This window comes from Glycine soja, chromosome 6, assembly GCF_004193775.1.
Source record: "Glycine soja cultivar W05 chromosome 6, ASM419377v2, whole genome shotgun sequence".
Classification (NCBI taxonomy): Eukaryota; Viridiplantae; Streptophyta; class Magnoliopsida; order Fabales; family Fabaceae; genus Glycine; species Glycine soja.
This window is the reverse complement of record NC_041007.1, coordinates 4844957-4871770: the sequence shown is the minus strand read 5'-3', so window position 1 is coordinate 4871770 and position 26814 is coordinate 4844957. Positions and strand designations below refer to the sequence as shown.

Sequence of the window (26814 nt, the reverse complement as noted above, 5' to 3'; positions counted from 1 at the left end):
AACATTTTAAATTTAAGCATTTTTTTATATTTAGTCTTAATTTATTTGAAAAACTAAATTGTTGTGTTTAATCTAAATATTGTGGGTTTGCGATAAAATTAGATATAGAATAATCTTAAAAATTAGAAACAAAAAATTAGTAAAAATTAGCCAAAAAATTACAAGACACGACACTAAGATTTGAAGGCAAAAACTTTGAGAATTTTGTAGTTTGAATAAACTTTGATGTTTTGGTAAATGAGTTTCGAGTAAAAGACAATTTAATTAATTCAATTTGCATGAACACACCCACTTCACTTCCCACCGCACCCCACCATAATGGATTAGGAACAGGAACCCACAATAATAGCTCTCTCAGTCCATATACAGTCACAGATTCCATCACTTTCGCGTTCTATTGTTGCACGCTGACACACACATAAGCACAAAAAGACACCAACTTTTTCGCTCCTTCCTTGCATTTATTCATTCACATTCTCCTCAAAACTTACTATTATTTCCTCACAAAATAAACAAAAAAAAAATCTTTCCTTATTGTTTTCCGTGTTTCCTTTGTTTCATAGCTTCTGGGTTTTGGTTTTCAGACCCACAATACAAAGTTCACAAGTGTGTGTAAAGATTGAAGAAGAAAATGACCGTAGAGAAGAAAATGAATGATTCCGGCGACGAGTTTCCCGTCGGAATGCGTGTTCTCGCCGTCGACGATGATCCCACTTGCTTATTGGTTCTGGAAACTCTCCTCCGAAGATGTCAATATCATGGTTTGCATCTTCTACTCTTGATTTTGCTTTATTGTTATGATTTGGGGTTTTGGTTTGTGCTTTCTTCTTTCTTTTAGATTTTGGTGCTCTGTTTCAAATTCTTTTGTTCCTAATGTTTTAACATGGATATACTTTTATTGATGAAGCTGAGCAAAAAAAAAAAACTTTTATTAATGAAATTCTTTGTAGGGAAGTTTCTGTTATAGGTTGCATATTGTTTTTTTAATGTCTGTTATGAGTTGGATTTCAACGCAGGATCTGAATATTTATTTGCGACAATTTTTTTTTTCTTTTTATGAACATTTTGCAATTGTTTTATGTTGTGGATGTGTATTGTGCCAATTTGCTCTTTCAGAATGATATTTATGTTAGTTATTGTGGATGTGGGGTTGCAGCAACCACGACTAATCAAGCAATAAAGGCGTTGGCGCTGTTGAGAGAACACAAAGACAAGTTTGACCTGGTAATTAGTGATGTGCACATGCCAGACATGGATGGATTTAAGCTGCTTGAGCTAGTGGGACTTGAGATGGATCTTCCTGTCATAAGTAAGTCTGGATCTTGTATGGATATATGCGACCTTCGGTAGTTCATCTTTACCTTTTCTTCATTTTGACTCTCATTAATGATTAATGATATAATTATCGATTATTGACTCTCAAGTTAAGGAATTTAGATATCAAATAATGAGTTTTCAAATGTTCTTTTCTTAAATGTTCAAGTGTAGTATGTTTATGTATTCCTTCTAGACTCATATAAGTAAAAATAACTACTTTCTCACTGATTTAGAAAGTTAGTTGAAATCATTTAATTTTACTAATCTCAAGTAACAAATAAGGTTTTTCCTAAAATGTCCCTCATTGAAACTTGATATCATGCATAAAATAGAGTCCTAGAAAATAGAGTTGCAGTTAAATGAAGGGTGTTTTAGGAATGATATCATTAAATAGGGGTGAAATTAGTTAGATTTGCTTGTATTTGAGTCCAAGATACAAAACAACTTTTTTGCTTATATATGAGTCCAGAGGGAGTATAACAATAGTCCACTCCTACAATTGAATTTGTTTAAGTTTCATAATTGGTTTTGATAAATATGAAAATGTGATACGCAAATAAACTTATTTGCGAAGGCTGGTTTGAGTTATTTATGTGTTTCAATGATTGTTTGGTGAACCTTTGATGTTATAAAATGTTTGATTTCAGTGTTATCTGCAAATGGTGATACGAAGCTGGTGATGAAGGGGATTTCTCATGGGGCCTGTGATTATCTGCTGAAACCTGTAAGAATGGAGGAGCTCAAGAACATTTGGCAGCATGTAATCAGGAGGAAGAAGTTTGACTCAAAGGAGAAGAACAAAACCCGCAACATAGACAAACCTACTTCAAACAGTAGCAATGGACTAGGGTCATCAGGAACAGGAAATTCTGATCACAATGAGAAGCTGACTAAGAAAAGGAAGGATCAAGATGAAGACGAAGATGAGGAGCAGGAGAATGATCATGACAATGACGACCCATCAGCCCAGAAGAAGCCTCGGGTTGTTTGGTCTGTGGAGCTGCACCGCAAATTTGTTGCTGCCGTTAATCAGCTAGGCATTGACAGTATGTTCTTCACTCTTCTACAGTATAAAACAATTGTTATAACTTTTATCAATTTCTTCACGAGCTTATTCAAATTGTTGTTCTTATTTTTTATAATCAAGATTTTTTAATATCTGGTTAGATGTTAGCATTATCAATCAATGTTCAGAACATACATATATTCAGAATTATTATGATGACTTTCTCAATTACTATTCCTTATTTTAAGCGACACTTTGGATAAATGTAATGTCACAATTATTCCAATTTTATGCCATGCCACGTAATTTTCCTTTACTGATATGACTTTGAGCTTCATGATATTGTTCTTTTGCTGGCAGAGGCTGTACCTAAAAAAATTCTCGATTTGATGAATGTTGAAAAGCTTACAAGGGAGAATGTGGCAAGCCATCTTCAGGCATTTTTCTAGTCTTTTATGCTTTAATTTAATGTAACTTATACCTTTTCATTCACGGAGTGTTTCTGCTTTATGAATTGGCTGCAGAAGTATAGGCTTTATCTGAAAAGAATTAGCTGTGTGGCTAACCAACAAGCCAATATGGTGGTGGCCTTAGGGGGTGCCGATCCATCCTATTTGAGAATGAATTCTGTGAGCGGGGTTGGACATATACAATCAATAAGTGGTTCTGGACAGCTTCATAACAATGCTTTCAGATCCTTTCCACCTAGTGGGATAATTAATAGATTGAATACTCCTGCTGGTTTAAATGTGCATGGATTTCCTTCTGGAGTACTTCAATTGAGTCAATCACAAAATTTAAAAAACACAAATGATAATCTTAAGTTCCTGTCAGCCATTGTTCCTGCTAATCAGAATGGTGTTCATGGAATGACAGTATCTGTAGGGCTTGATCAACTGCAAAACAATAAGGGTGTTATGTCTGTTCAAAACCTGACTACTGTTTTTGATGCCAAAACAACTTTTCCCATCTCGAATAAACTCCCAGATCCAAGACCAAAAATAACCAACTCTGGCTCTCACACTCCAGATGTGAGTTTCTCAAACAATGCCTTGATGTTGGAACCACGCCCTCAAGGCACACAAGGGAGTGTAAGAATTGAAACTTTATCTTCTTCAGTAGCCTCTCAACATTCAGAATTTTCTTTGTCTTTGCTGGATCAAGGTAGATATAGTGATAATTGGGCAAGTACTGTGCAGCCATCTGTGATCCAGACAAACTCTTACCCTCCAAGTGAATGTTTTGGACAGACTAATATACCTCCTACAGATAACATGGCTTCTGTACCCTTGCAAGGTGGGAATCTAAGTGGTGCGTCCATCACTTCACTGTCCAGGCAATCCCATGATTCAATGACAGATATGCACTCTGAAGGAGTGACTTTTACCAACAGACCTGGGCATATAAGCAGTAATGTGCCATATCAAGGGTGGCATGACAATAATCAGGATGCTACTCACCATTCAAATATTTTGTCAATAAACTCACTGACTCCAGTCAATGGTGCTGCTGTTCCAGCTGGCCATGCAGCAATGAACTCAGCCTTACACAGAAACTTGGACTTTAATTATTGTGATCCCTTACAAATGAAGCATGAGGGGTTTGTGGAGTTAGCTGACGAGGCCTTATCGAAACAACATCAGGGGAATATCATGAACCTACCGAAATCTCAACAAAGTCATTTCTCTAATAATCTTGGTTCACTGGAAGACTTGGTCAGTTCAATGATGAAACAGGTAATAACATTTATTCAATATACTGAGGGTTTTCCCATATATGTTTCTGTATGACTTCTTTTTAACATATTGGCTTCAGTAAGCACTCACATGCTTAATGGCTTTAAAGTTTAAACCATTTAAAATTTTGATACAATCACCTGGTGATCTATCTGTTTTGTTGCTTTCATTTAGATACAATCACTGCATATGTGAATCTTTTGAATTAGGCTGATACCATCCCCACCAATCATAATTTTCACTCCCTGGCCTCGCTGTATGTCATTCTCCTTTTATTAGATAGTAGAAGTACAATCAGTGGCTTTTGAGAGTGATATACGTATGTAAGCGTTGTTATATTTGTCCTGTACACCACAAAAGACTTGAATTGTTACATTCTAAGCGTTGATATTTGAAGATTTAAATTGGTGAAATTCTGTTTCCTTGCGTGCTAAAATTTATGTGCATATATTTCATTAATGTCCATTGTGGTAGATCTGCCAAATAACAACAGCAACTTCCACCATCCTTTTGAACTTTCATATTGGCTAAAAACATCTTATTTGTCTATCTTGGATTGGTAAAATAACTTGTCTATAGAATATATAGCTTGTTATTTTAGCATTTGACTTATGGTCTAGTATTATAGTGTGTTTATTGATCGTTTGGGCATTTCATCTTGCACCTTTTATAAATATTTTCTTCCCATGCTCATCCAGTACCATGTTCATCCCATGCAGGAAAATGATAAGATGAAATTATTGGATGGAAACCTCATTTGCAATAATTACTCTGGTGGGTTATCTCGATGTGATAGCAGGTTTAGCAGCACATTCCAGAATATCATGCATCCTCGCTGATGAATTTTTTTTGTAGTTTTCATCGTGTTTTAAGGGCTTTAGCTTTTGTCTTCTCGTAGTTACTATAGGATTTAGCTTCTCCAGATTACTTTGTTCTCTAGGTTTGGTCCTCTAAGGGCTTTCTATTTTTTAAACAAATGCATTGTTGTCCTTGCCTTGAGTCCAGCAATGCAATATGGAGTGTTATTGATCACTTTGTTTAATCTCCTTAGATATGTTGGCCTTCAAATTGGACATAGATCTTCTGTCACAGCCACACTTGCAGCGAGGAGAGAGACACAAGGTCCTGGTGGAGCCCATCACACAAATGGGATCCACTTGAACCCTGTGTCTTTTTCATGCCTTGATGCTTGGTGTAGGTGTGGCAGCTTGAGAGAGATCAGGGATTGCAAATTTAAATGTTAGGGATCCATAAACAAGATTATAGTGATTAAGTTGAATGACAATAAACACGAATTCCCCCTTTTATGCTTGGAAATGTTGTCTATTAAAATTACACATTCAATATTATTTATTGACGTAGCAGTTTGTATGGCATGCAAGATAACAAACTTCTTTAGTATTTGATTCGTTTCAAGTAAGATGATTTTAGAAATTAAAATGTATAAATAAGCTTATAATTGTGATTTGTGAAGTTAACTACAGGGAATTATTAATTATTAATCAATAACTACATACTTTAATATTTAAAATAAACTGTTAGCGATAAAGGAATTATTTTTTTTTCTAGATAAAGGAAAACAGAAATTGGCACTTGACAGCATAAGACCCGCCTCAATGTAATGTTCAGATATGACATTTTTTTTTTAAAATCAATATTTACCTAGAAAAGTTAAGAGAATGATAAAAGGATAAAATCACTTATGCTCGTGATTTCTATTTTATGCCAATTGTCACGTCAATGCCGCTGCTATCAGAATACTTCATAAGGCATGGCTTGAGGAATTGGACTATTGGAGTGACCACAAAGGTTGTGAATGTCAGTTTATAAATTGTGTTACATTTTAATAAAATTAATTTTGAAAATTAATAATGATTTCGGAAGGTGAAATTAATTTATATAAGTGAAAAATTAAAAATAATAAAAATGTTTTTGTTTTAATGAAATAAAAAAAAACGCTTCTTTGACGTGTTAAATAATTTACTTAATATTGTAGGAAAAAACAAATACATTATATTACTATTAGAATGAAATGGCCATTTTCTCCCACAACTGAAATTCTAAAGCCACCCTAGCAAATGTACTTAAGAATCTATAGGCTCGCTTTCGTAATATCACACATATTACGTTTAATTTTATCCTTACTTTCTCGTGAAGACCTCTTTATCTGGTTTCTTTCAAATGTGTATATCCTTATGATCTCCACAAAGACAGTGAAATAAACAAGGAGACATTAAAATAACTTACCGATATCCTTAGACAAACCACAACCTAATGCAGCAAAAGGGACGAATATAAGAATTTCTCATAAATAAACCAACGGCTAGAATTAGCAACTACTTTGAATTCCTCCTTTACAAATAAAATAACCTTTCATCTTTATTTTGTTTTGAATCAAACAATTATCCATGCAATTCACTAAAAAAAAAAATCATCCGTGCAAGATACACAAGTATTTAAGCCAAGGATTAATGATATGCACATTTTATGTTACTTACGAGAAGATCAAGCACTAAAGGTTAGTCTGTTATTTGTCTTCCACATAATCTCAAATAAAAGGCCGAGCAGGAAAGCAGACAGATAGGAAGCAGGAAAGCTGAGGAAAAATGAAGATTTGTGTGGTGATAAGATTAGTCAGCATTCCATTGATAAAGATATATGACTAGTCAGCAGTAGAAATAAGTTTAGCATTTTGGTTTGAGAATAGTGTCTGATTGATGTGAAATGGAAACTAAATTTAAATTAAAAAAAAAATAAGTGACCGAAAAAAAAAACAAATTGAGAAAGGAATTATAGAATTTAACAGTTCTACAGACAACCACTTTAGTTGGTTATTACTTACAAGATTTGCAACCAGTAAAATAGTTCCCTTTTCCCATCTAGGAAGCAAATTTTTGTGTAGGACATAATTTAGGCCACACACTTTCGATTCTGATGGACTCAGACACAGAAGACCCTCTTGGAGGCCCGCCTCAACTGTCTCTCTCTCTCTCCCCACTTGATAATAGAAAACCAGAAAGGGAGAACATAATGTGTGCTGAAGTAGGAAGGGCTGTGGTGAAAATGGCGAAGGAAAGGCAGGATTGTGGTAGAGAGGATATATAGGATCATTTGGTTGGTCAAACCTTTATATCTTGTACCTAATTGAGCCACCTTAGCGTTCTTCATATCGCAGATTGACTTCATCCAAACTTATATAATACAAATCAACTTGGGTTTGATTTCAAAACATTCTTTTCAGCAGCTATACATAAAAGGAGATAAAATCCCAATAGGAATTTTCAACTGTGCAGCTTATTGAAGCAAAATAATCTTCTCACACTATCACATTATTCAGTTTGAAGAAGGCTGGAACGGGAAAATTTAACTTGAATGTCAATTTTATTTTTGTCTTGCAATGATAATATCGTCCAAAATGTGCAATCCTTTTGCGTCACTTTGTTGCTATATGGAAGGACAAAGCAAACATAAATTATAAAGGCTAAGAAACAGAAGACTGAATTTTGTAACTGGAGGCACACTCATTACAAACATGATACTGCTATTTATATAGAGCTAAAGCATAACAGTGCTCTTAAAAACAAAACAGAAAATATCCCAGTAACATACATCTCTTGGAAGACTTGCTCTGCTAACCATTTATTCAGCAACTAAAACACTATGGCATTTTCCAACACGCTTAATTCTATTCTGTTAATATTCTTCCTTGCTGAAATTTCGTTATCAGATAAAAATGTCAACGGATAATCAAAACAAGTTAAAATGGTTTACGGAATTTCCTCAGTTCTCTGCTCACTCATATAATGAAGGGTGACATGCCGTGTAGTATAGTATACAATTGGTCATACTCTTCAATTCCTTGAAAAATAAATTCGTCTAATACAACACATGAAAATGAACAATTTCTAATCGAGTTAGTTGCACGGGACTGAATAACTACTACCGCATATGCTGTAGTGCCTTTTTTGTTTTGTTTTTAATTCACTTCACTTGTAATGTGCTAAAAATGCTGATTGAGACTACTATGATTACACGGTACGACAAATATCTGTCTAATAAACATTGACTTTAACCTTCCAATACAGCGTCAGATTTCTCCGGGTTTTCATTCAACTCAGCATCATTCATAGTTTCATCCATTTCTGTTTTACTTTCCTCTTTATCCGGAAGAGTCGGTGTTTCATTCTTCTCTTCTAACAGGCTTGAACAGCTTTCTTTTATAGATTCAGATTCTATTTTCATATCTTTATTCTCATTGTCTTCTGAATCTTTAGGCTTGCAGTCTTGAGAGATTGGCGGTGATTTGGAGCCCAAATTTTCACCATGTGACATAGTCTCTGATTTGTTATCTGAATTCGATATTGGCATTTCTGCAATAGGTTGTTCTTGTGTGGGTGTTAGAATTTTGTTAATGTCTTCGCAAAGAGTTTCTAGTGGAGGGAAATTCTTCACTACATTGAGCTCTGCCGGTTCTCTTGCCAAAGAAGTTTGAACTAAATCCATGGAGTCTTCCTCCACTGCCTTGCACATCTGCCAACACAAGAAAGATTGTTGATACAGATACTCAGCAGGATACTAATTATTCCACAACCTCTTTTATTGAATGAAATGAATCTGTCATAAAGCGCAAGGTCATGAAAAGAGAACAATAGCACTTTTACCTCGTTGTAAAGGCGAACTAACTCCAATCGAGTGGGATCACTATCACATTCAGCTGAAATTTCTTCTGAAGCTGCATAAAATGGCAGCACTATAAGTCTCCTGGTCTTTTATTCCCCCCTTTTCAGTTGGGTATGCAGATAGCTACCATCGACGGTAGGAAAGCATCAAGGGGAAAAAAAGGAAAGGAAAGGAAAGGGGGAAGGCCACAATATACAAAATAACATAAAACGACCACATTGATAAAATATCTGGAGATTCTTGCATACTCTGAGGGTATTCCAGTCCAGATTGTTTTTACGTTGTTAGGAACCAAGCCCATATAGTCCCAACAAATGTTAATCGGACAGCAGAGATTCAATTTCTGTGCCACCGTCTTATTCTAATTTTCTACGTGAAATACTCTGGAGTATGCAAGATTTCCTCCATTATCTGATGCAAACTAGGTAACTGTTGTTGTCTGATCTAGACACAAAGCATACAATGAACAAGAACAGAATCATACCTATTGTTTGTACTTGCGGAAGTTGATCAATCATTTGGGTGTCAGTGTCCCCTAATTTATCACCTGGAAAATTAGTAGCCTTGGCTTCACTTTTAAGTTCTTCATTTGTTACTTCATTTGCTTTTGGATCACCCTGCAAATACAGTTCATGAGAAAGAAATGTCAGCAAACCTTTTCAGAGACCAATCATGAATTCTGTATTGTTGTATGATAAACCATTGCTAAAATCTATACATTTTTTGGTATAGACCAAAGGTATCCGTCATTGGAGGTACTCTTGTTCGACCAAGGTAGAACCACTATGTGTGACAAAGCTCTCCCTTTGAATATTTAACGCAAATGCATACCCAAGACTCGAACTCGAGACCTCTGGTTAAGCCAGCTCAAATCTATAATCTAAATGATAACTATGATTAAGGATGTGAATGCAAAATACTTATGGATGACAACAATTGAAAACCTAAGTAAAACATGAAGTTCCAGCAACAAGATAGTGAAAAATGATATAACATGATGGGAAGAAAGTAAAAAGGTGATAAATACTTCAGCAGTAAGTATACAAGTAAACATAGAATATCAACAACTTTTTAGCCTTAAAGATAACCATAGAGAACCAATGTACCCAATTGTGGCCTTCCATTATATGTGATTAATAAAAAATAAATAAAAAGAGTACATAGACAAGCATCACTAACAGTCACATCAGTAAAGTAGTGTATACCCAACTTTTTCAGCCATAACGAGCAGTAATGCCAGGAAAATAAGTTCTTAGGTATCTAAAGTTGGGTACGTACAAGGAGGGCACTTTTCCCCTGCTCTTGTGTTTTCTAATAAGTTATTTTGTCATCTTCCATAACCACCAGAAAGAAGGAAAAAAAAACTGCCTGGAGAAATAATTTTGATTAAAAAAACAATGCATCTAGGATCAATTTTTTATCATCTAATTTTTTGAACTTGAATCCTGTCATTCCACAGAGAAGGAAATTATTTAAAAGATTTTATGTGCTATGACACTTACAAAGTATTCTTTCTGGTACTCAGCATTGAGCCCTTTTTCCAAGAGAAGAACTCTTTTTTTTATAAACTCAACCTGTCTTCTCTGCATGTCTCTAAAATGATATAATATGGACGAGTCTTGATATAACTGTGCTTGGTTCCTAGCATCACCAGAACCTTGTGCACCATCAGCTGCAATATCACTCCCACCATTTTCCTTGGATTGATTGTTGGAAACTTCTGCATTTGTCAAATTTGCTCCATTTTGTGCCTGAGAACTAACTTGTCCTGGAACTGGTAAGTTTATAAAGGAAAGATTCAACTCCTGGCATATGACCTCCTGAATCTTCAGATCCTTATCATCAACAATAGCTTGCCACCTTCCATACCCATGCCTTGTATAGAAAGAATTATGTTTAAGGGATACATCAACAAAAAGAATCCACAAAAATTACAACTAGAAAACTACCAACACCCAAAACTAACTATTAAAATCACGTAAATATAGCTAACATGCAAAAATACAAAGTTGATATTATAATAATAATAGACTTTTTGTTTATGGTATTTAAGTCTACATTTGTTTGTAATCAAACCATATTTAATGGCTAATATCATGCAGTTAGAAGATAGTATTTGTTGCGATGTTCAAGAAAACACCAAGCTTTAATAAAATACATACTTCAAAACTGCACGTAGCAAAACATAATCATGCTCCTCCTTCCATATCTTTGCACCCTTCAAACCTGGATACCGTAATAATATGTCATCTGAAAACAATGGAGTTTGAGGATGTTGTGACACAAACTTCACCTGTCATTCCACATCCCAAGAATAAGAAGGCACATTCATCAGCTAGAGGGCATTTAATTTCAAAAACATGCATTCAACTTAAGCCCCTCCCACACGCCCAAAAAAAAAAAAAAACTGAACCCTGAAAGAGAGATGGGTTTTTATACTATCAGACATCAACAAACAACAAAGTGTCAAATTATTATAGAAACTAAGCTTTTCACCAAATGAAAGCCTTTAACCATTTCTACATAGGTGAATCACATGGTTCATTGATACGGTAAAATTTTTAGTCAGTTGAACTGAATAGAATCATAAATATAGAAGCATAAAGTTTCATTTTCATTATATATAATTACCGGAACACTTTAAACAAGGGTGTTGGAAAATAATAGAGGAGATTATACTGGCAGCATTTAATAGTTGGGAATGCATCAAGATGCTATCACAATTTTTATAACAATAGTAGTAGAACTCATGAAAAACTTCACATGAGATGATACGACAAGCATATTTAAAAAAAGTTACCAAAAACAAATCTGGGTTAAAATATGAGTGTGGAGCAACTAACCACTCAAACGGTTAATTATTTAACCATTCTTTGCAATTGCACATTGCAAACCATTGGAGTGGTAAATTGTCCCTAAACTGGAAATATTTTTTTACCAAGAATTCCTTTCTAAATCTTTTACCAGCCCTCTTATATTGCAGCAAGACTGGGAAAGTAGGTAGATATAATACACTAATGATGAGCAGTTAAAATACAGAAAGTTCATTTAAAACTTACCTTGTCCCTTATCAAGAGCAGGACTGCAATCCTAACAAGTACATCTTGGATTCGGAGTCCTTCTTTTGGAACACCATCTACAGGCAAATTATAAGCACAAAGGAAAAATTAGGAAACTAAGATATAGAAAAGAAAAAGGGAGGGGAAGGAATGAGGGAAGATATACTGATAGCATTTAAGATCCATCACCTGTGAATGTAGCGGAATCAGTTATATCTTCAGCAATATGAGACAAGAAAAGGGTTCCATAGCTGTAACCAAAAATATATAAACATCATATTCACTCACAGAATGACTTTAGGTATGATAAATCAGAAGGTAGGAAATAAAATTATTAAACAATGCTAAAAATCTATATCATACTAATACCTTATTTTAACAATTATTAAAATAGTATAATTGAAAATGGAAAGGGCACAAAGAAAGAAAAGAAAAATAAGAATTAAAAAGCTCACAGCAAACACTAAAAGGAAGAAAAACACATTGCTCATTTGCAAAGGTCGTTGATCCATGAGGGGTATATCATGAAGGATTTACCCAAAGTAATAATAATACCATTTTTTTGCAGCTTTTAACCATCTTTATATATTTTTCATAGGGCCAAAACTTTTTGAAGCAACAAACTGCAACAAAAAGAGAAAGAAAAGGAAAAGAGAAAACAATTCAACATCCCCACACAGTGTCCCCAGACGAAGAGACTAGTTATCTTGTACAATAGTTATATAATTTGTGTTCAAATGGCACAGCAGGGGAGCTGTCATCAAATACCCCCCCCCCCCTTTTCTAGTAAAAAAGAAAGTTAAGATAAATTTCCAGCCAAAAAATTGTATAAAACATCCTAAATATGGTAACAGATTAAAGAAAAATCATATCAATACTCTTTGATTTCTTCATAAGTCTTCTGTTTCATGCGGGAAGTAAACTCCTTCCAATCAAAATCACCAACCCCAAACCTGTAATAAATAGAGTGAGATAAACTACATATATGGCCATGTAAAACCCTTCTTCAATTCAATACATAAAGAGTACATGTAGAGAAAGTAACCTCATCAAAATTTGCACAAATGCAGCCCTCTGATTTTGATTAAAACCAAGGACTCTGAATGCTTTTCCTTCACCTTCCATCAGAGGAAGTGGCTCTGTGCTATCTGCTGCTAATAAAATTAAATGAATATTAACATCACAATGAGATAATCTAGGTCCATCATATCATTAAAAACTCAAATTAACTAACACTGATACATACTACGTGCTTTTTTTTTATAAGGCCTTCTAGCAGTTGTAATTCCAGTGGAATTTGAATCACCATCAGTAAGCTCTGCTTCATAATTGTCATCTTCACCATCAGAGCTTACATCTTCCAGACCAGCAAGGTCATCCTCCTCAACGGAAACCATCTGGGAAATCAAGGATAAATTAACCACTCAAGTTGTAGCCTCCCAACCCCAGATACACAAAAACAGACTTTCAAGTTTCAAAATCCTAGATGTCAACATACAAAAACAACAACTAAAGCCTTATCCCACTTGGTGAAGTCGGCTACTTGGATCACACAACGGCCAACGCCATCGGGCACAAAATCCTAGATATCAATATCTAGTTCTAAAAATCATTAGCATGTCATAATATTGAGAGGAAAACAAAAAGGAACAAATTTCATAAGAATGTACCAAGGTAAAAAGCAACATTAGAGAGCAAACAGAATATGCATTGACACAGTTGAATGTAACTTCATAATAACTCTATAAATGAACAGCAAGAAACAATAATCTTTCTGCAAATTAATAGAATTATAGAAGACAATAGCATGAGTATTAGAATCACATACCGACTTCCGGTTTCGCTTCCCCTTGCCCAAGGCATTAAACTCCTCAACTTTATGCTCTTGATACTTGTCTCTTAACAACTCCTCCCAGAAATGTGTCCTTTCTGAACTGTTAAGTGTCTCCATTGCTCTTTTTTGTGCTGCCTCCTCTGCTGCAGCCTCGGCCTCATCAACATACTCAAAATTTGCAACCTACGTCATAAAATCCACTCAATCAATCAAAAGCATAGCAACCAAAAAAAACCCTGAATGTAAAAAATGATGGTAAATAAATTCAGTGCAGTTATTCGTTGTAATAAAGGCAAAATTGATTGATGTAGCAGGAAAAGGTAATGGAGGCAGAGTACTCCTTCAAAGAAAGAAGTATCACTTTGAAGAACCTTTATTCTAAGAAACAATTAGAAATGATAGTCCTTCCGAATTTAGCCACTCTTAGTGTCATAAGATTCACCATAAAAAGTATACGAGTTAGTTCATTTTTGCAATTATATATTGTTAATACCAATTATTTAAAATTTCGTTTTAATATTCAACAATTTTCAGTTTAGCAAGTTTAAGGAGCTCTAAGCTAAGAGAAAATTCATTTCACAAATATAGCTACAAAAGGAAGAAAAGCAAAGAAATTAATAGTATTCAAAATGATTTTACTTAATTTTTTTCCAAAAAAAAACTATTTCAGTGCAGAGAAGCGCATGATAAAAGCTGCAAAAGCAGAACAATGTATGTACTTCAGGAATAGGATGTGATTAAGAGAGAATATCCACAATGGCTGCAAATTCTGAAGGCAAGCTAGATATATAAACAGTAAATTTAAAATAATCATGACCAATGGATTGCCATAGAATGCTTTCAAAACAAATATATTTGTTCGAAAAGTTTTAAATAGGGACATTTATTACATGTAAATATGGAAAAATAGGTTGCTATAAATTAGGGATTCAGATTGATTCTTTGTATCCATGAGACTCTTACCCTATTATGTGATTATAAATAAAGAACATATGTGTGAGTATAATATAATCTACAGTAAACACATAGGTCAATCCAGTTCTTCTTGCCAAATCCAATTTACTTTTGATTGATTTATGTATCTCTGTCCATATACATTTTTTACTATAAAATGATAAATGGCAGTAGAAATCAAGGGCATCTCTCAATTCACTACAAAATAAAGTAAATAAATCGAAGTTGAATAAACATTTAGAGAAGAAAAATGTATATGCAAGATAATATTGCACAGTCAACCTTAAAGGCCTTCAGAAATCCATCTTCATCTTCATCATCCAAAGTGGCCTCTTCATCTCCAACTTGATCACGATCCAGCAATCTGTTATAAAAAAATATACAATAAATAAATTTCTGAAGTATATTCCTATTTATATGTTTGAAGAAAAATGCTTGTTTACCTATCAATAGCAGCAGCATCATAATGAATTTGGCGGGATTTGCCGGCTTCATCATTCTCATCTGCAAATAACTCCTTTGAGCCATATCTTATGATGTCATCCAACTCTTCCTACGCACAATCGATAGTCAAAAGCTACCATCAAATCTTTTAACAACTGTGTTCAACTGGATATAGATCAAATGTTCAATTTGTTAACTCCTAATGCACATTAGACTTTTAATATTTTAAGACAATATCAATCTCTTGAACAAAATGGCATATGCATCCCAAACTCTATATTCACAAAACAAATACAGGTTTGCAACTTGTACAATTCCTGATATTTTCAAGAATCTGCCCATGCCTTTTTTTTGGGGAGTTCAGTAAATAGTTACTATACTACAGGAATTAACTTTGTTGGGTATGCCTACTTTGTTAATGTACCTTTATCACTTCTTTTATCATCTTTTTCAGGAATATATGCCTTATCCCTCACTTTTAGTTCTTTTCCAATCGTAATTAATGTTGCCTTAACAACGAAACTACTAACTATCATCAGCTTCTACAACATAAGCTTTTACTTGCGAAAAAGTAATTATTTACCTGGTTGATATTTTGAGCCTTTAGCCTCCCTACAACTAGGTGTTCTAAAACCATTTTCTTCTTAGTCATCTGCATCATCCTTTCTTCAATAGTTCCTCGTGTTATAAGCCTATAAATTAACACCTACAATAACAAAACCATTATAACATTTAAAATCAATAATATTAATCAGCGCTACAATTACATGACAATGAAAATTTTCAAACCTTGTTAGTTTGTCCAAGTCGATGAGCTCTAGCCATTGCTTGTAAATCAGCATGAGGATTCCAATCACTACAGAATAGTGATTTGATCAATGAGTTAAAAGAAATATAGGATAAAATTATACAAAAAAAAGATTAATCTTTCAGCATCATATGGATTGTCCGCAACAAAAAAAAGGAATATGATGAGGATCCCCCATTGTTTAACTTCAGCACAGATGTCAATGAGTATACTTCCTCACACTATTGCATATGACTGAATGAGTATAACATTTTATCCAAGCATTCTGCATGTGCTCATAGTCATCAATCCAAGTAGAAAATGCCAATTTAAGTTCTTCTTTATTATATTTAACTGACAGTAAAACTTGTTTCAGGGTATATATTTTCATCACATTATTATTCTAGAAGAAAAAGAAAATCAGAGGAATTTAAAGGTTCACCTATCATATATAATAACTGTGTCAGCAGTTGCAAGGTTTATCCCCAGCCCCCCAGCTCTAGTAGAAAGAAGAAAGCAAAATCTTGAAGAATTTTTGGCGTTGAATCGATCTATCCGAACTTGTCTTTCAGCTCCACCAACCTTGCCATCAATCCTTTCATACTGCCAATTCTAGTTTTTTTTTAAAAAAAAAAAAAGAAACGAAAAGCAAGGTGAATATTATACTGAAGCAATCAACTTCAGAAACCATTGTGTCGATAACAAAGAATAACCTCACAATACCTTGTACGCACAGTAATCTTCAAGCAAGTCCAGCATGTGCTGAAATTGGGAATATATGAGGACTCTATGTCCTTGCTCTCTAAGCTTCACCATCATCTTGTCCAGCAATTGCAACTTCCCCGATGATTCCAGCAGCTGTCTGCCAAATGGAAAAATGGAGTAAATCAATAACAACATTGATTAAATCCAAGTATAGTACAAATTATACCAAAATAATGCCTTCCAACATGATACCCAAATATTTCATTTTAGTTACAAGTTACATCTAAAAAAAGCTAACAATTTTCAATAGTAAAAAAACAGAAACAAGATTTAGCACCAAATAAACAGAATCCAGCATTTCTAGCAAAAAACCATAAATAATGCCACTCTAAAATAATGACACAAGAGCTTACTTGAATGCTTCTTTTGCGTCATCAATATCTGGTTCAACTCCTTCTAACATGTAAGGATGACAACAGAGCTTACGCAGTTCCATAACAACATTGATAAGAGAAATCTGATTCAAATGAAAAAATATATAAATATAAAACATGATGACATCAATACTGTTAAGATGTTTCGGCTCTTATGAACCTAAGATTAAGAATAATAAACCAAAAAGTCAGTTCATTAAAGCATCAATCTTACCTGTGCACCACCGCGACGAGTTAATATCTGATAATTGCGAGTCAAAATTGCCTTATAATATTCTTTCTGTTTGCTGCTCAATTCAATACGTAGAATAAGCTCCTTTTTAGGAGGTAGCTCCTTCATGACATCTTTCTTCACTCCTGCAGAGACATTAAAAATTTGAATCCACAACTGAGCATTCAGCAATACACATTTCTATAAACAAATTACCACCTACTTAGTTTATTTATAATCGGAACAACAAAACCATTTAATAACCAGGCCTCTGAGAGCTCTCTTGCAATTTCAATTAATGCAAAAATTAAAATTTAAAACCACCAAATCATGCACTTAAATTTAGAGGCCTAGTATTACATTAAACCAAACAATCTTAATATCCTTCAGCAATTAAATACTAATGGACCAATTCCAATATTTATCATTCAAACAACCACCAATCACTTTTCTTCCAGTTGAGATATAGATAAACATCCTATGCGCAATTATGCATAACAAGATCAACAACTTCCATTTCACTCCAGAATGATTGCAGAGACCAGAACTTCTACAAGAACAACTTAAGAGTACACAGATTGAGAAAGGAGGATCAACATTTTAAAAATTGACCTAGCACAAAAGAACAGCACATCAGAAACAGTCTAGTCACTTGCTTAATATTGACTGAGAAGCTTGATGCAATATATGCTCCTAAAGTGAATATTAAACAAAATTCTTGGATATGTTCTTTATAAGAAAGACTTCTTGACGTCCAAAGATCTGGTAAATTTGACAAATTGCAATGAAGTATCACAAAATCTGATTTTTACCACCAGCAGCAAGAATACCAAGTTGTTCATTGTTCAAGCTAAAAACATATACAGGCAACACAAAATTAGCATAAGAAATAATTAAGATACATACTTCGCAGGAGATGTGGGGCCAACATTTTATGAAGCCTTGAAATCTGTTCCTCTTGATTGATATCCTTAAACTCTTCCTGAAACTCCTCTAAACTTCCAAACTACCAGTATTAAAAAAAAACTCCATAAGATACTCTTGAGTCTTGACCTTCATCAGCAAATTCAATAACTTTAAAATATGGCTTATCTTATAGAACATTCCTCATACTAACCTTCCCAGCATCAAGGAAGTGCATAAGCATAAAAAGTTCATCCAAGTTGTTCTGAAATGATCAGAAAAACTGACATTAGTACTTTTCAACTTCCAATAGATGCAACCACAATTCAAATCAATAATGTATGTGCATTAGAAGGTGCAAAGTGTACCAGAAAAGTTTCCATATGAAACTAAAATGATAATACTACAATACATTACATATGAAAAAATACTATATATTATAACTATTGGCAAATACACACACATATACTGGAGCGAAAATTTCCCAGTTAAGGCAACAAAACTATATGCTTAGCATTGATGGTACAATCAAGGTAACAAAAAATCTCATGTTGGATATATTAGAAAACCTAAATACATGTTTTTTTAGGGAAATATATGTGCAATTCAACAATCCTCTAACAATTTTACAACCCAAGGAAAATGGAAATATTAGACAATAACCACCACACAATTTTCCAAACAAAATCCAGCCAGCAAGTGCACGAAACAAAAACATGATTCAATTAATCAATAAAAAAAATTAGGGCATAATCCAACAATAAACCACTATGACAATTTGAAGTGAACCTGAAGAGGAGTTCCTGTCAAGAGAACACGATGTCTGCTAGAATATTGCTTCAATGAAGAAAATAATTTTGAATCCTTATTTTTGAGACGGTGACCTTCATCAACTATCTACATACACGTACATACAGATGTCAGGCTAACAGCGTTACAAAGAAACCAGAAATGAGAATAGCATGTAATAGAGGCAACTGGCACACTAATATATTATCATGCTTTGCTAATATAATGGTAAGTAGAATCATACCATGCACTCCCATTTTATAGGTTTTAGTGATGCTGTGTCAAAGTTGATCATTTCATATGATGTCAAAAGAACATCAAACTTAATCCTGTCTTGCTTGCTTTCACTAATTAAATGACCAGATTTCTTTTTCTTGATCTTCTTCTGTTTCTTTGGAAAGTAAAATTCATACTCTCTTATAACACTACGAGCTTGGGCAGATCCAACATACATTAGCTGTAGAAAAAAAAACATATAATTAAAAGAGTAACTACCTAAGACATATTACAGAGAAATTTCTGTCTGCATACCACATTCATATGAGGTGCCCATGTGGCGAATTCACGTTCCCAGTTTCGCAAAGTTGAAAGTGGAGCAACCACCAGATGTGGAGAGACACCCTCTTTAAAAAGTGATGCTAAGAAAGCAATACTTTGTATGGTTTTTCCTGCAAGTGAAAAACTCAGCCATCATGGTACAATAATATACTTCTCCAGAAATTCCAAATCAAGGGCAGAGGGAGGGAAGACAAATAGTAAAAGAAGGGTATAAATCCTATTGGGAAAAACCCAAGTCTCACATTGGCTAGAGATAAGGCCAAGATAGAGTATATAAGTGGGGGGCAACCCTCACCCTATGAGCAAGCTTTTGGGGTTGAGTTAGACCCAAACCCACATTCTAAGAAATCCAATGGGACTTCTTCAGCTCACAAGGATCAAAGTGCTTTAATTGAAAGGTTTGGTTAAGTACCACTATAAACCCTCATTGTTACAAACCCAAAGCAAAGAATGAAATGACAGAACACTTATTAACATTTAACAAGAACAAGAAAAAATCTGTTCTCCAAGGATTTCCCCTTCTACAACCGAGCCACTGCTCTATTCTCTCGAATGCTTTTTTTATCTCAATGCCCCCCTCTCAACTGGAGTAGAGCTCCATCCCCCTGAACTTTTAATAATAAGAGTGGGAATAGATAGATAAAGAAAAAGAGAGAGAACCAGAGACTACATACCAAGTCCCATTTCATCAGCAAGTATAACATGAGTCTGCTTGGACCAAGAGAATCGTAAGAAGTTCAAGCCTTCAAGCTGATATGGATGTAATGTACCTTCAATAACGTAAAAATGAAATCAAGTAATCTAGATCACCCAAAATTCAAAATCTAAAAAAAATAAACATAAAACATAATATTTCCAGAAGAATAAATAAGTTACAATAACATACCACCTGAAAGAAACTCAGGGCTTTGTTCATAATGTTGAAATTCTTTCTGCTGTTTCTTCAATTCAGCATCATCCTTAACACTGTTTTTTTGTTTACCAGAGGAAAACTTGCTGGATCTAGACCGCAATCTATTGAATCTTTCGATTTCTGGCTGAAATGCAGAAATATCTGACTCAAACTCCCAATAGCATTCATCATATGGAAGCTCCTTCCACTTCACAAGATATTCCCTCTCATCATCATCACCCCTGTACCATTTAAACATGTTCGATAAAAAATGTGCACTTGTCAAAAAATTTAGAGGGAAAAATAGGAAAAAGATAAAGCTAACTGTTAAGCCACTAGGTTGCACATAGCACTGTCACCATTTTCTCATAATCCATTACTACAAAAAAATTACTGGAGAAAAAGAGGAGGTGGAAAAATACAATCAGAAATTGAAGATATCCTCCAAAACATATACCAAACTTCAGTAGATGGCAATTTCATGTGAGAGTGAGAAGAATACATATTGACCATTAGATCTTACTGCAAAAGGTTAAGATTAAAACAACCAAGTCATGTAAGTTTTTTAAAGTCACATGACCTTTTTAATTGGTCACAATACACACACACACAGGGTGTATCAAGTGAGAGGAGTGTTTAAAAAAAGAGGGTGAGAGGAGTAAATTTGAACCATACATAGATTGTTAGAAATAGAAGTTATTTAATAATCACATGACCATTTAAATTTCTTTCTCTCACCCTCAACCATATATATATAATGCGCACACCAAAAGTCAAGAATGATAGTTTGAATCCGACCTAACACAAGTTACACAACACACCAGCATTACTAGAATTCCTGTTAATCTTTCTAATTGTCACCCAAAATACCTGCATGCAAGTATTCGATCAACTGTAGTCCATTCGGGTCGAATGGCAACAAAGTCTTCATCAGAAGTATTGACAGATGCCATTTTTTGATGAAAGTTATTCACCTTGGTCTTTAGACGAGGATGAGTCTTAAATGCTTTCAGAAACTCTTTCTCCGGCACCCTAAAGAAAAGAAAGAATATGTAGCAGGTAAATAGAACATAGCAAAAATAACAAAATGATTGAAAGAAAATAAAAATATATAATACTAATACTGAAAATAAAAAATAGGGAGTGAATGCATAAATAGATAGAGCAAAAGAGAGGAATGGAAAGTACACATAATAAACATCCAGAAGGTTTACTAGACAGTATGGAAAGGTGCAACATGATAAAAGATAAGTTCCTACAAATTTACCACGTGCAATGCAAATAGGATAGGCCCTTCCACTTAACGAGGTATTGTTTGACAAAAATTTGCTTTGACCCTAATTTTGTGGCATCATTGTCAGCAGCAGTAGTAGGCCGCATCTCACAATCTAATATCTTATCAATATCATTAAGTGGGCTAACCTGCAAAATATATATATATATTATATATATATATACACACATATATACACATATATAAGTATTGGCTATCACTAAACCAGAAATCTATTACAAGTATTGCTGGTACAAAATATGAACACTCACACATTCAGGGCACCTCCAATTGTCTGGAAGGGGACCTTTAAGGGGTGGAAGTAAACACTTAGGATGGTAAGCATATGTGCACGTTCCACAGCTCACAAGATTTTCATTTTCTCCACAGGCTTGACATAAATTCTCTTTCTATTGAGAAGGATGGAAAAATCAAAACAAGGAAAGGGGGTTTAGTGTAAAGCAATTACACCAAATCTATAAAGAAGCCAATTATACCAAAAATATTACATATACATCATTTACAGATTACAGATAAAATGCAAACTAGCTTCAACTGTTATTACTAACAAGAATAATAGAACCCTTAATGCATACATAAGTAACATAACATAAAACCTTTATTTTTTATCATTGAATGAAGGAAGAAAATTTTGTTAGAGAGTAGAAAGAGAAAACTACAAGATAACAACCTCATCAGAGAAACAAATGAATAAAAAAATCAAGGGAAAAAAAAAGAAAAACATGTTATGTAAATATAAATATAAATAAGAAAAAATGGTTAGATAGTTAGTCAACGACCTTAGATTAGATTTCATAGTTGTTGGGTAGCTGCCTATAAATAAAGTAGGGTAGTTGTATTTTAGACAAACTGAAACGATAATCAAAAAGTGCAGTGAACAGTTTCTCTGATCTCTCTCTCTCTCTATTCTCCTTTCTTTCTCGTTCCTTCTCTGTCTTTCTGTTTCCTTCTCTTTTCCACCTAAATTCCATATGGGTAATAGGGATCCTGTTTTTATAGTAAATTTTCAAATGAGTTTTTGATTACTTTGGGGATTGAACCGAAATTCTCTTCCTCTTACCATCCCATTTGAAATTCATGACCCTTGAGGTAAAGGGTCCTCTTTTGGGAGGGGAATTGTCATGTAAATATAAATAGGAAAAGACTGTTAATTAGTCAGCTACTGTTAGATGGGATTTCATAGTTGTTGGGTAGCTTCCAAAGTGCCTTATAAATAAAGTAGGGCTGTTGTATTTTAGACAGACAGAAATGATAATCAAGAAGTGCAGTGCACAGATTCTCTGGTCTCTTATTCTATTCTCTCTCCATCGTCTGTTCTGTTATTCTTCTATCTTCCCCTCTTTCTTTCTCTTTCCTTCTCTGTCTTTCTGTTTCTTTCTCTTTCCTGCCTAAATTCTATATTAGTACCAAGTAAGCAAGGGCTGCAAATCTATTTTAATATCCGACAAAGAAACTCCTTAATTCTAAAATAGCCATAATCAAAACATTACAAAGAAGCTAAGAAGACAACTAAATTTTATTTCTTCGAATGGGTTAAATGAATCTATGTAGCAAAATAAGTTGTATCCAGTGTAATGAACAGCACGTCTTGTTAGGAAGTCCCACATCACCTGCCTCAGTTCTTGGGATACAGCTTATATATCTGCTGGACAACTTCACTTAGTGCCAATTGATTTTAAGTTGAAATCTAACACGTCTAACACAGGAAAGAAGCTAGAAGGGACCGACACCTTATTTCTGCAATTATATATCTATATCTATATCTATACCACCAAGCGCATGGATCAATTGATGTGGGGTTGTTCCAACTTAACCAGATGTCTCAAGATTAAGTTTTGGGTATATATAACTGTGTTAAGTGAGAGTTTTGACATCCATAATGGTTCTACCCAACTCGGCCAAGATTGTCTCTCGTGGAGGATACCTATGGTCTAAACAAAAAAAAATACACACACATATATAGTCCCCCATATACTGCAACGCCGTTGCTAACAGTGATTTTTACTACGAAATATGAAAATATGAATTTTTCTACCTCAAGACTATTTCACTGCTTTCTCTTTTCCTAGTATTAATGCCCTACTTTGAAGAAGTGTGTGCTTACTGACACCTCTACCTCAAGACTATGAAGCTCCCTAGCGCCTTAAGGGTGCTTTCCCTTCACTACCTTGGCCATATCAAAGTTCTTGTATCTGTATTAGAATGTTCGAGGGGAAAATATACCCCTCCACACTTGTCACCAATCAAAAGTTAGTCAGAGATGTCTACATTCTTAAAAAATTTAAAACTTACCAAATATCAACATCTAAAATTAGACTGGAAATTCCAATACATGGGAACAGCACAAACAAGTATGAGTTTCTTTTGTTGCAGAAAATATCACCTATCAGTCACCATCTAAAGCACTGAGCTGTCCAGTGAACACTATACGAAAATAAGTATAACAAGCCCAAATGAAAATCATTAAAGCAAAAAGGAAGTAGCATACCGCATCACTTCTCTCTATCCTCTCTATCTTTTCCTGAGTTGTCCCTGAGTTTCTTGGCAATAGATCAGCATCGTCATCTGAATCATCAAGATTATAAATAGGCCTGCGATCTGATCTTACACGAAGCCTCTCCACCAAGCTACTCATGTTCTGCTAAAATGATAGAAATCCTGAAGGAAACAAGAAGAAGAAAGGATTATGTGTTGATTCTATCAACCAAACCTTCTATAGAATGACAATTTTCGTAATGAACAAAGAATCTTCCAAGGGGGGGAAATCACAGCAGACTAGGTTAACATTTGCCCACGAAATAACTTTATAATCAGAAACAAAGGGATCAAAATCCCAGAAGCCCCAAGTCCAAGGATAAAATTATTATCCTTTGATATCTTTTCTTACAAAAAGAATGCTTTACCCACATAATGACGACAAAGCTGTTGCTTGGAAATATAAATAAACTAAATAAATGCATATGTTTTTAAATGCCTTAGATGCAGCTGTATGAAAGATATGCTGGGAATAAATTTTAAAAGGAATTACCCAATGCTTGCAGAAATAAACTTTTTAGTCCTTGGACATAAAATAAGTGGATTCGAATTGGTTTAATTTAGTAGAAACCTAGATCACTGATTTCTGTTTCCAGGAGATGTTTAATTATTTTGCATGAGTAGTACTCGAGAAAGCTCCAGAACCCCACCATAGGAGAGGAGATGACTTTAGGTTGGCTGTAAGTTTTAATAGTTGAAACATCAACTCAGTCAGAACTAAGAAGGCAGATTAGCCTGGTCTCCGTTGAATGCTTTTGGGCTAGGTCTCGTGAACAGTAGGTGAGACTTGGTTACAAGAACAGATACATATTAAGTAAAAAAAAAACTTTCATTGAAAGAAAAGAAATATATAAGCAAAATACCGAAAATCGTTCAAATCAAAAACTCCAAGGAACATTGCAAACTCAACAACTTAAACACAACTACAAAACTGAAAAAAAAAATAGAAAACATCATACAAAACAATGTGCGTATAATTCCGCACACAATTCGCCACTGAACCAACGAAGTAACACGAGAAGAACGAGAACCTATCGTTAATTCGAGGCGAAGAAGCAAGGCATCGCCTACATACAAAACACTTGCAATTTACGAAAGCAAAACAGAAACCCTAGATTGGTCAAAACCCCTCCACCATTGCCGGAATGGTTACGAGAGCGATTCGCGAGCTAATCGGCGATTTGAGGAGCTATGAGTGATCGAAGTGAAGTGTGAAACAGAAATTCGGAGTGAGATGTACCGTAGATTGCGGGATTTTCCGGCGATCTGGAAAAAGGGGAGTTTCGGAAATTCGCGGGAACCGAAACCTGAGAACTGAGGAAAAGAAAGAGAAGAGAAAAAAATGAAAGTGAATAAATAAAAAAGAGGCGGTGAGAGGAGAGAAAGAGGGATAGGCTATGCTATGGACTCACCACACCAGGACAGTGACGAGATTTAACAGCCGGACCGAACCTGTTTATATCGAAAATTTGGAATTTGGAATAACTAACACAAGCACTGAAATTTTAGTGGTGATTAACGTGATACGATTATTAAAAAAATTGGTAGACGAAAGCACACTTGCAATCTTTTTTCTAGAATAAAAATATAATAAAATTACTAAATTAGCCATTGATATTTAAAAATACAAAATTACAATCCTTGCAGCTAGGTTTTTTTTCACTTCTTGTCCTTGAAACATTTTTTTTACATGATATCAATACGAAATTATTTCTGTCAAAATCCATGATTAATAAAAACATGATATATTTTTTTCAATTTTTTTTGTAAATTATGTAATATGTAATATAAGTAAAATTAATTAAAATTTGATAATAGTATAAAAAAATTGTATACTTTTTTATAAAATTTAATTAAATTATGTGTATTTTTTGTGTGCATTGACTTCTAATCATATATTTAATATGCATGATAAATTTGTCAAATTTTATAATATTTATTTGAAAAGTTATATTTCAAATATTTTTATTAGTTAGTGTATAAATATCTTTATGATATAAGTGTATAAAAATTAAAATATGGAAGAAAAAAAAAGTTTATAAATATGTAAGTATTCAGTATTACATTCAGCAATATGTTATGCAGGAAGTTTATAATGATTCACAAGTAGACCAGTCTTTTTATGAATAAAATGGGAAAAAATAATCCTAGAAACAATTAAGGTCCACGAAAAAACATAGTTGAAGAAATATTTGTCAAGGTGCCAACACGATATTATATAAGAAGAAAGGAATAAAATAAAAAAATCATACTTTATCGCTGAAGTAGGTGACACAAATAGGCCAGTTAAACTAACATAGAACGAAAAATTAACCATGTCAAAGGCTTCAATGCATTTCCAAATTAAAATACAAGTTTAAGTGTACAAATCTAACATCATCATAGGACAAAAACAACGCATATCCCAAATGACACAATAATTTTAGAATAACTATTAATTTTTTATTAATATTAGAGGTACAAATCGGAATGGGTTAATGACGTTTAGAATTTATAAACCTAATACTCAAGCCAACTATAATAAGGTAAGTAAAAATGAACTCAAACCAATCATCTATCAATCATAGTGTATGTCAAAGAGAAACTTCATCTAACAGTAGATCTTGTTGAAGTTTAATCAGGACCCAAAAAAGATAATTAAACCAACACTTCTCCCTTTCGAGACTCAAGTCATGA

General features: G+C 34.0%; 2 protein-coding genes across 3 annotated transcripts; one reads left to right on the top strand and one right to left on the bottom strand.

The window, feature by feature from the left end:
* The first annotated feature begins 388 nt into the window (after window positions 1–388).
* LOC114414933 (two-component response regulator ARR12-like) lies at window positions 389–5408 on the top strand. Its single transcript, XM_028379387.1, has 6 exons — window positions 389–761; window positions 1157–1309; window positions 1965–2363; window positions 2684–2760; window positions 2848–4059; window positions 4779–5408. The coding sequence occupies exons 1-6, from the start codon at window positions 632–634 to the stop codon at window positions 4896–4898; spliced, it is 2091 nt and encodes a 696-aa protein (XP_028235188.1). The 5' UTR covers window positions 389–631; the 3' UTR covers window positions 4899–5408.
* A 2414-nt stretch (window positions 5409–7822) lies between these two features.
* On the bottom strand, window positions 7823–25656 carry LOC114414932 (CHD3-type chromatin-remodeling factor PICKLE-like). 2 transcript variants are annotated; one of them, XM_028379385.1, is made up of 32 exons: window positions 25551–25656; window positions 25379–25452; window positions 24092–24261; window positions 21855–21992; window positions 21577–21731; window positions 21180–21341; window positions 20304–20551; window positions 20092–20187; window positions 19391–19527; window positions 19104–19316; window positions 18860–18967; window positions 18285–18335; window positions 18074–18173; window positions 17171–17313; window positions 16936–17039; window positions 16541–16679; window positions 16260–16429; window positions 15820–15886; window positions 15614–15736; window positions 15030–15139; window positions 14869–14950; window positions 13627–13815; window positions 13045–13195; window positions 12844–12952; window positions 12677–12751; window positions 11988–12049; window positions 11799–11875; window positions 10902–11032; window positions 10242–10614; window positions 9224–9356; window positions 8721–8791; window positions 7823–8589 (listed from the first exon to the last, which is right to left on the bottom strand). In XM_028379385.1, exons 3-32 carry the CDS (start codon window positions 24236–24238, stop codon window positions 8128–8130), a joined length of 4326 nt encoding a protein of 1441 aa, XP_028235186.1. In that variant the 5' UTR covers window positions 24239–24261; window positions 25379–25452; window positions 25551–25656; the 3' UTR covers window positions 7823–8127. The 2 variants fall into 2 exon arrangements, with proteins under 2 accessions (XP_028235186.1, XP_028235187.1); XM_028379386.1 differs by having other exon boundaries at window positions 12844–12949.
* Window positions 25657–26814: the final 1158 nt, after the last annotated feature.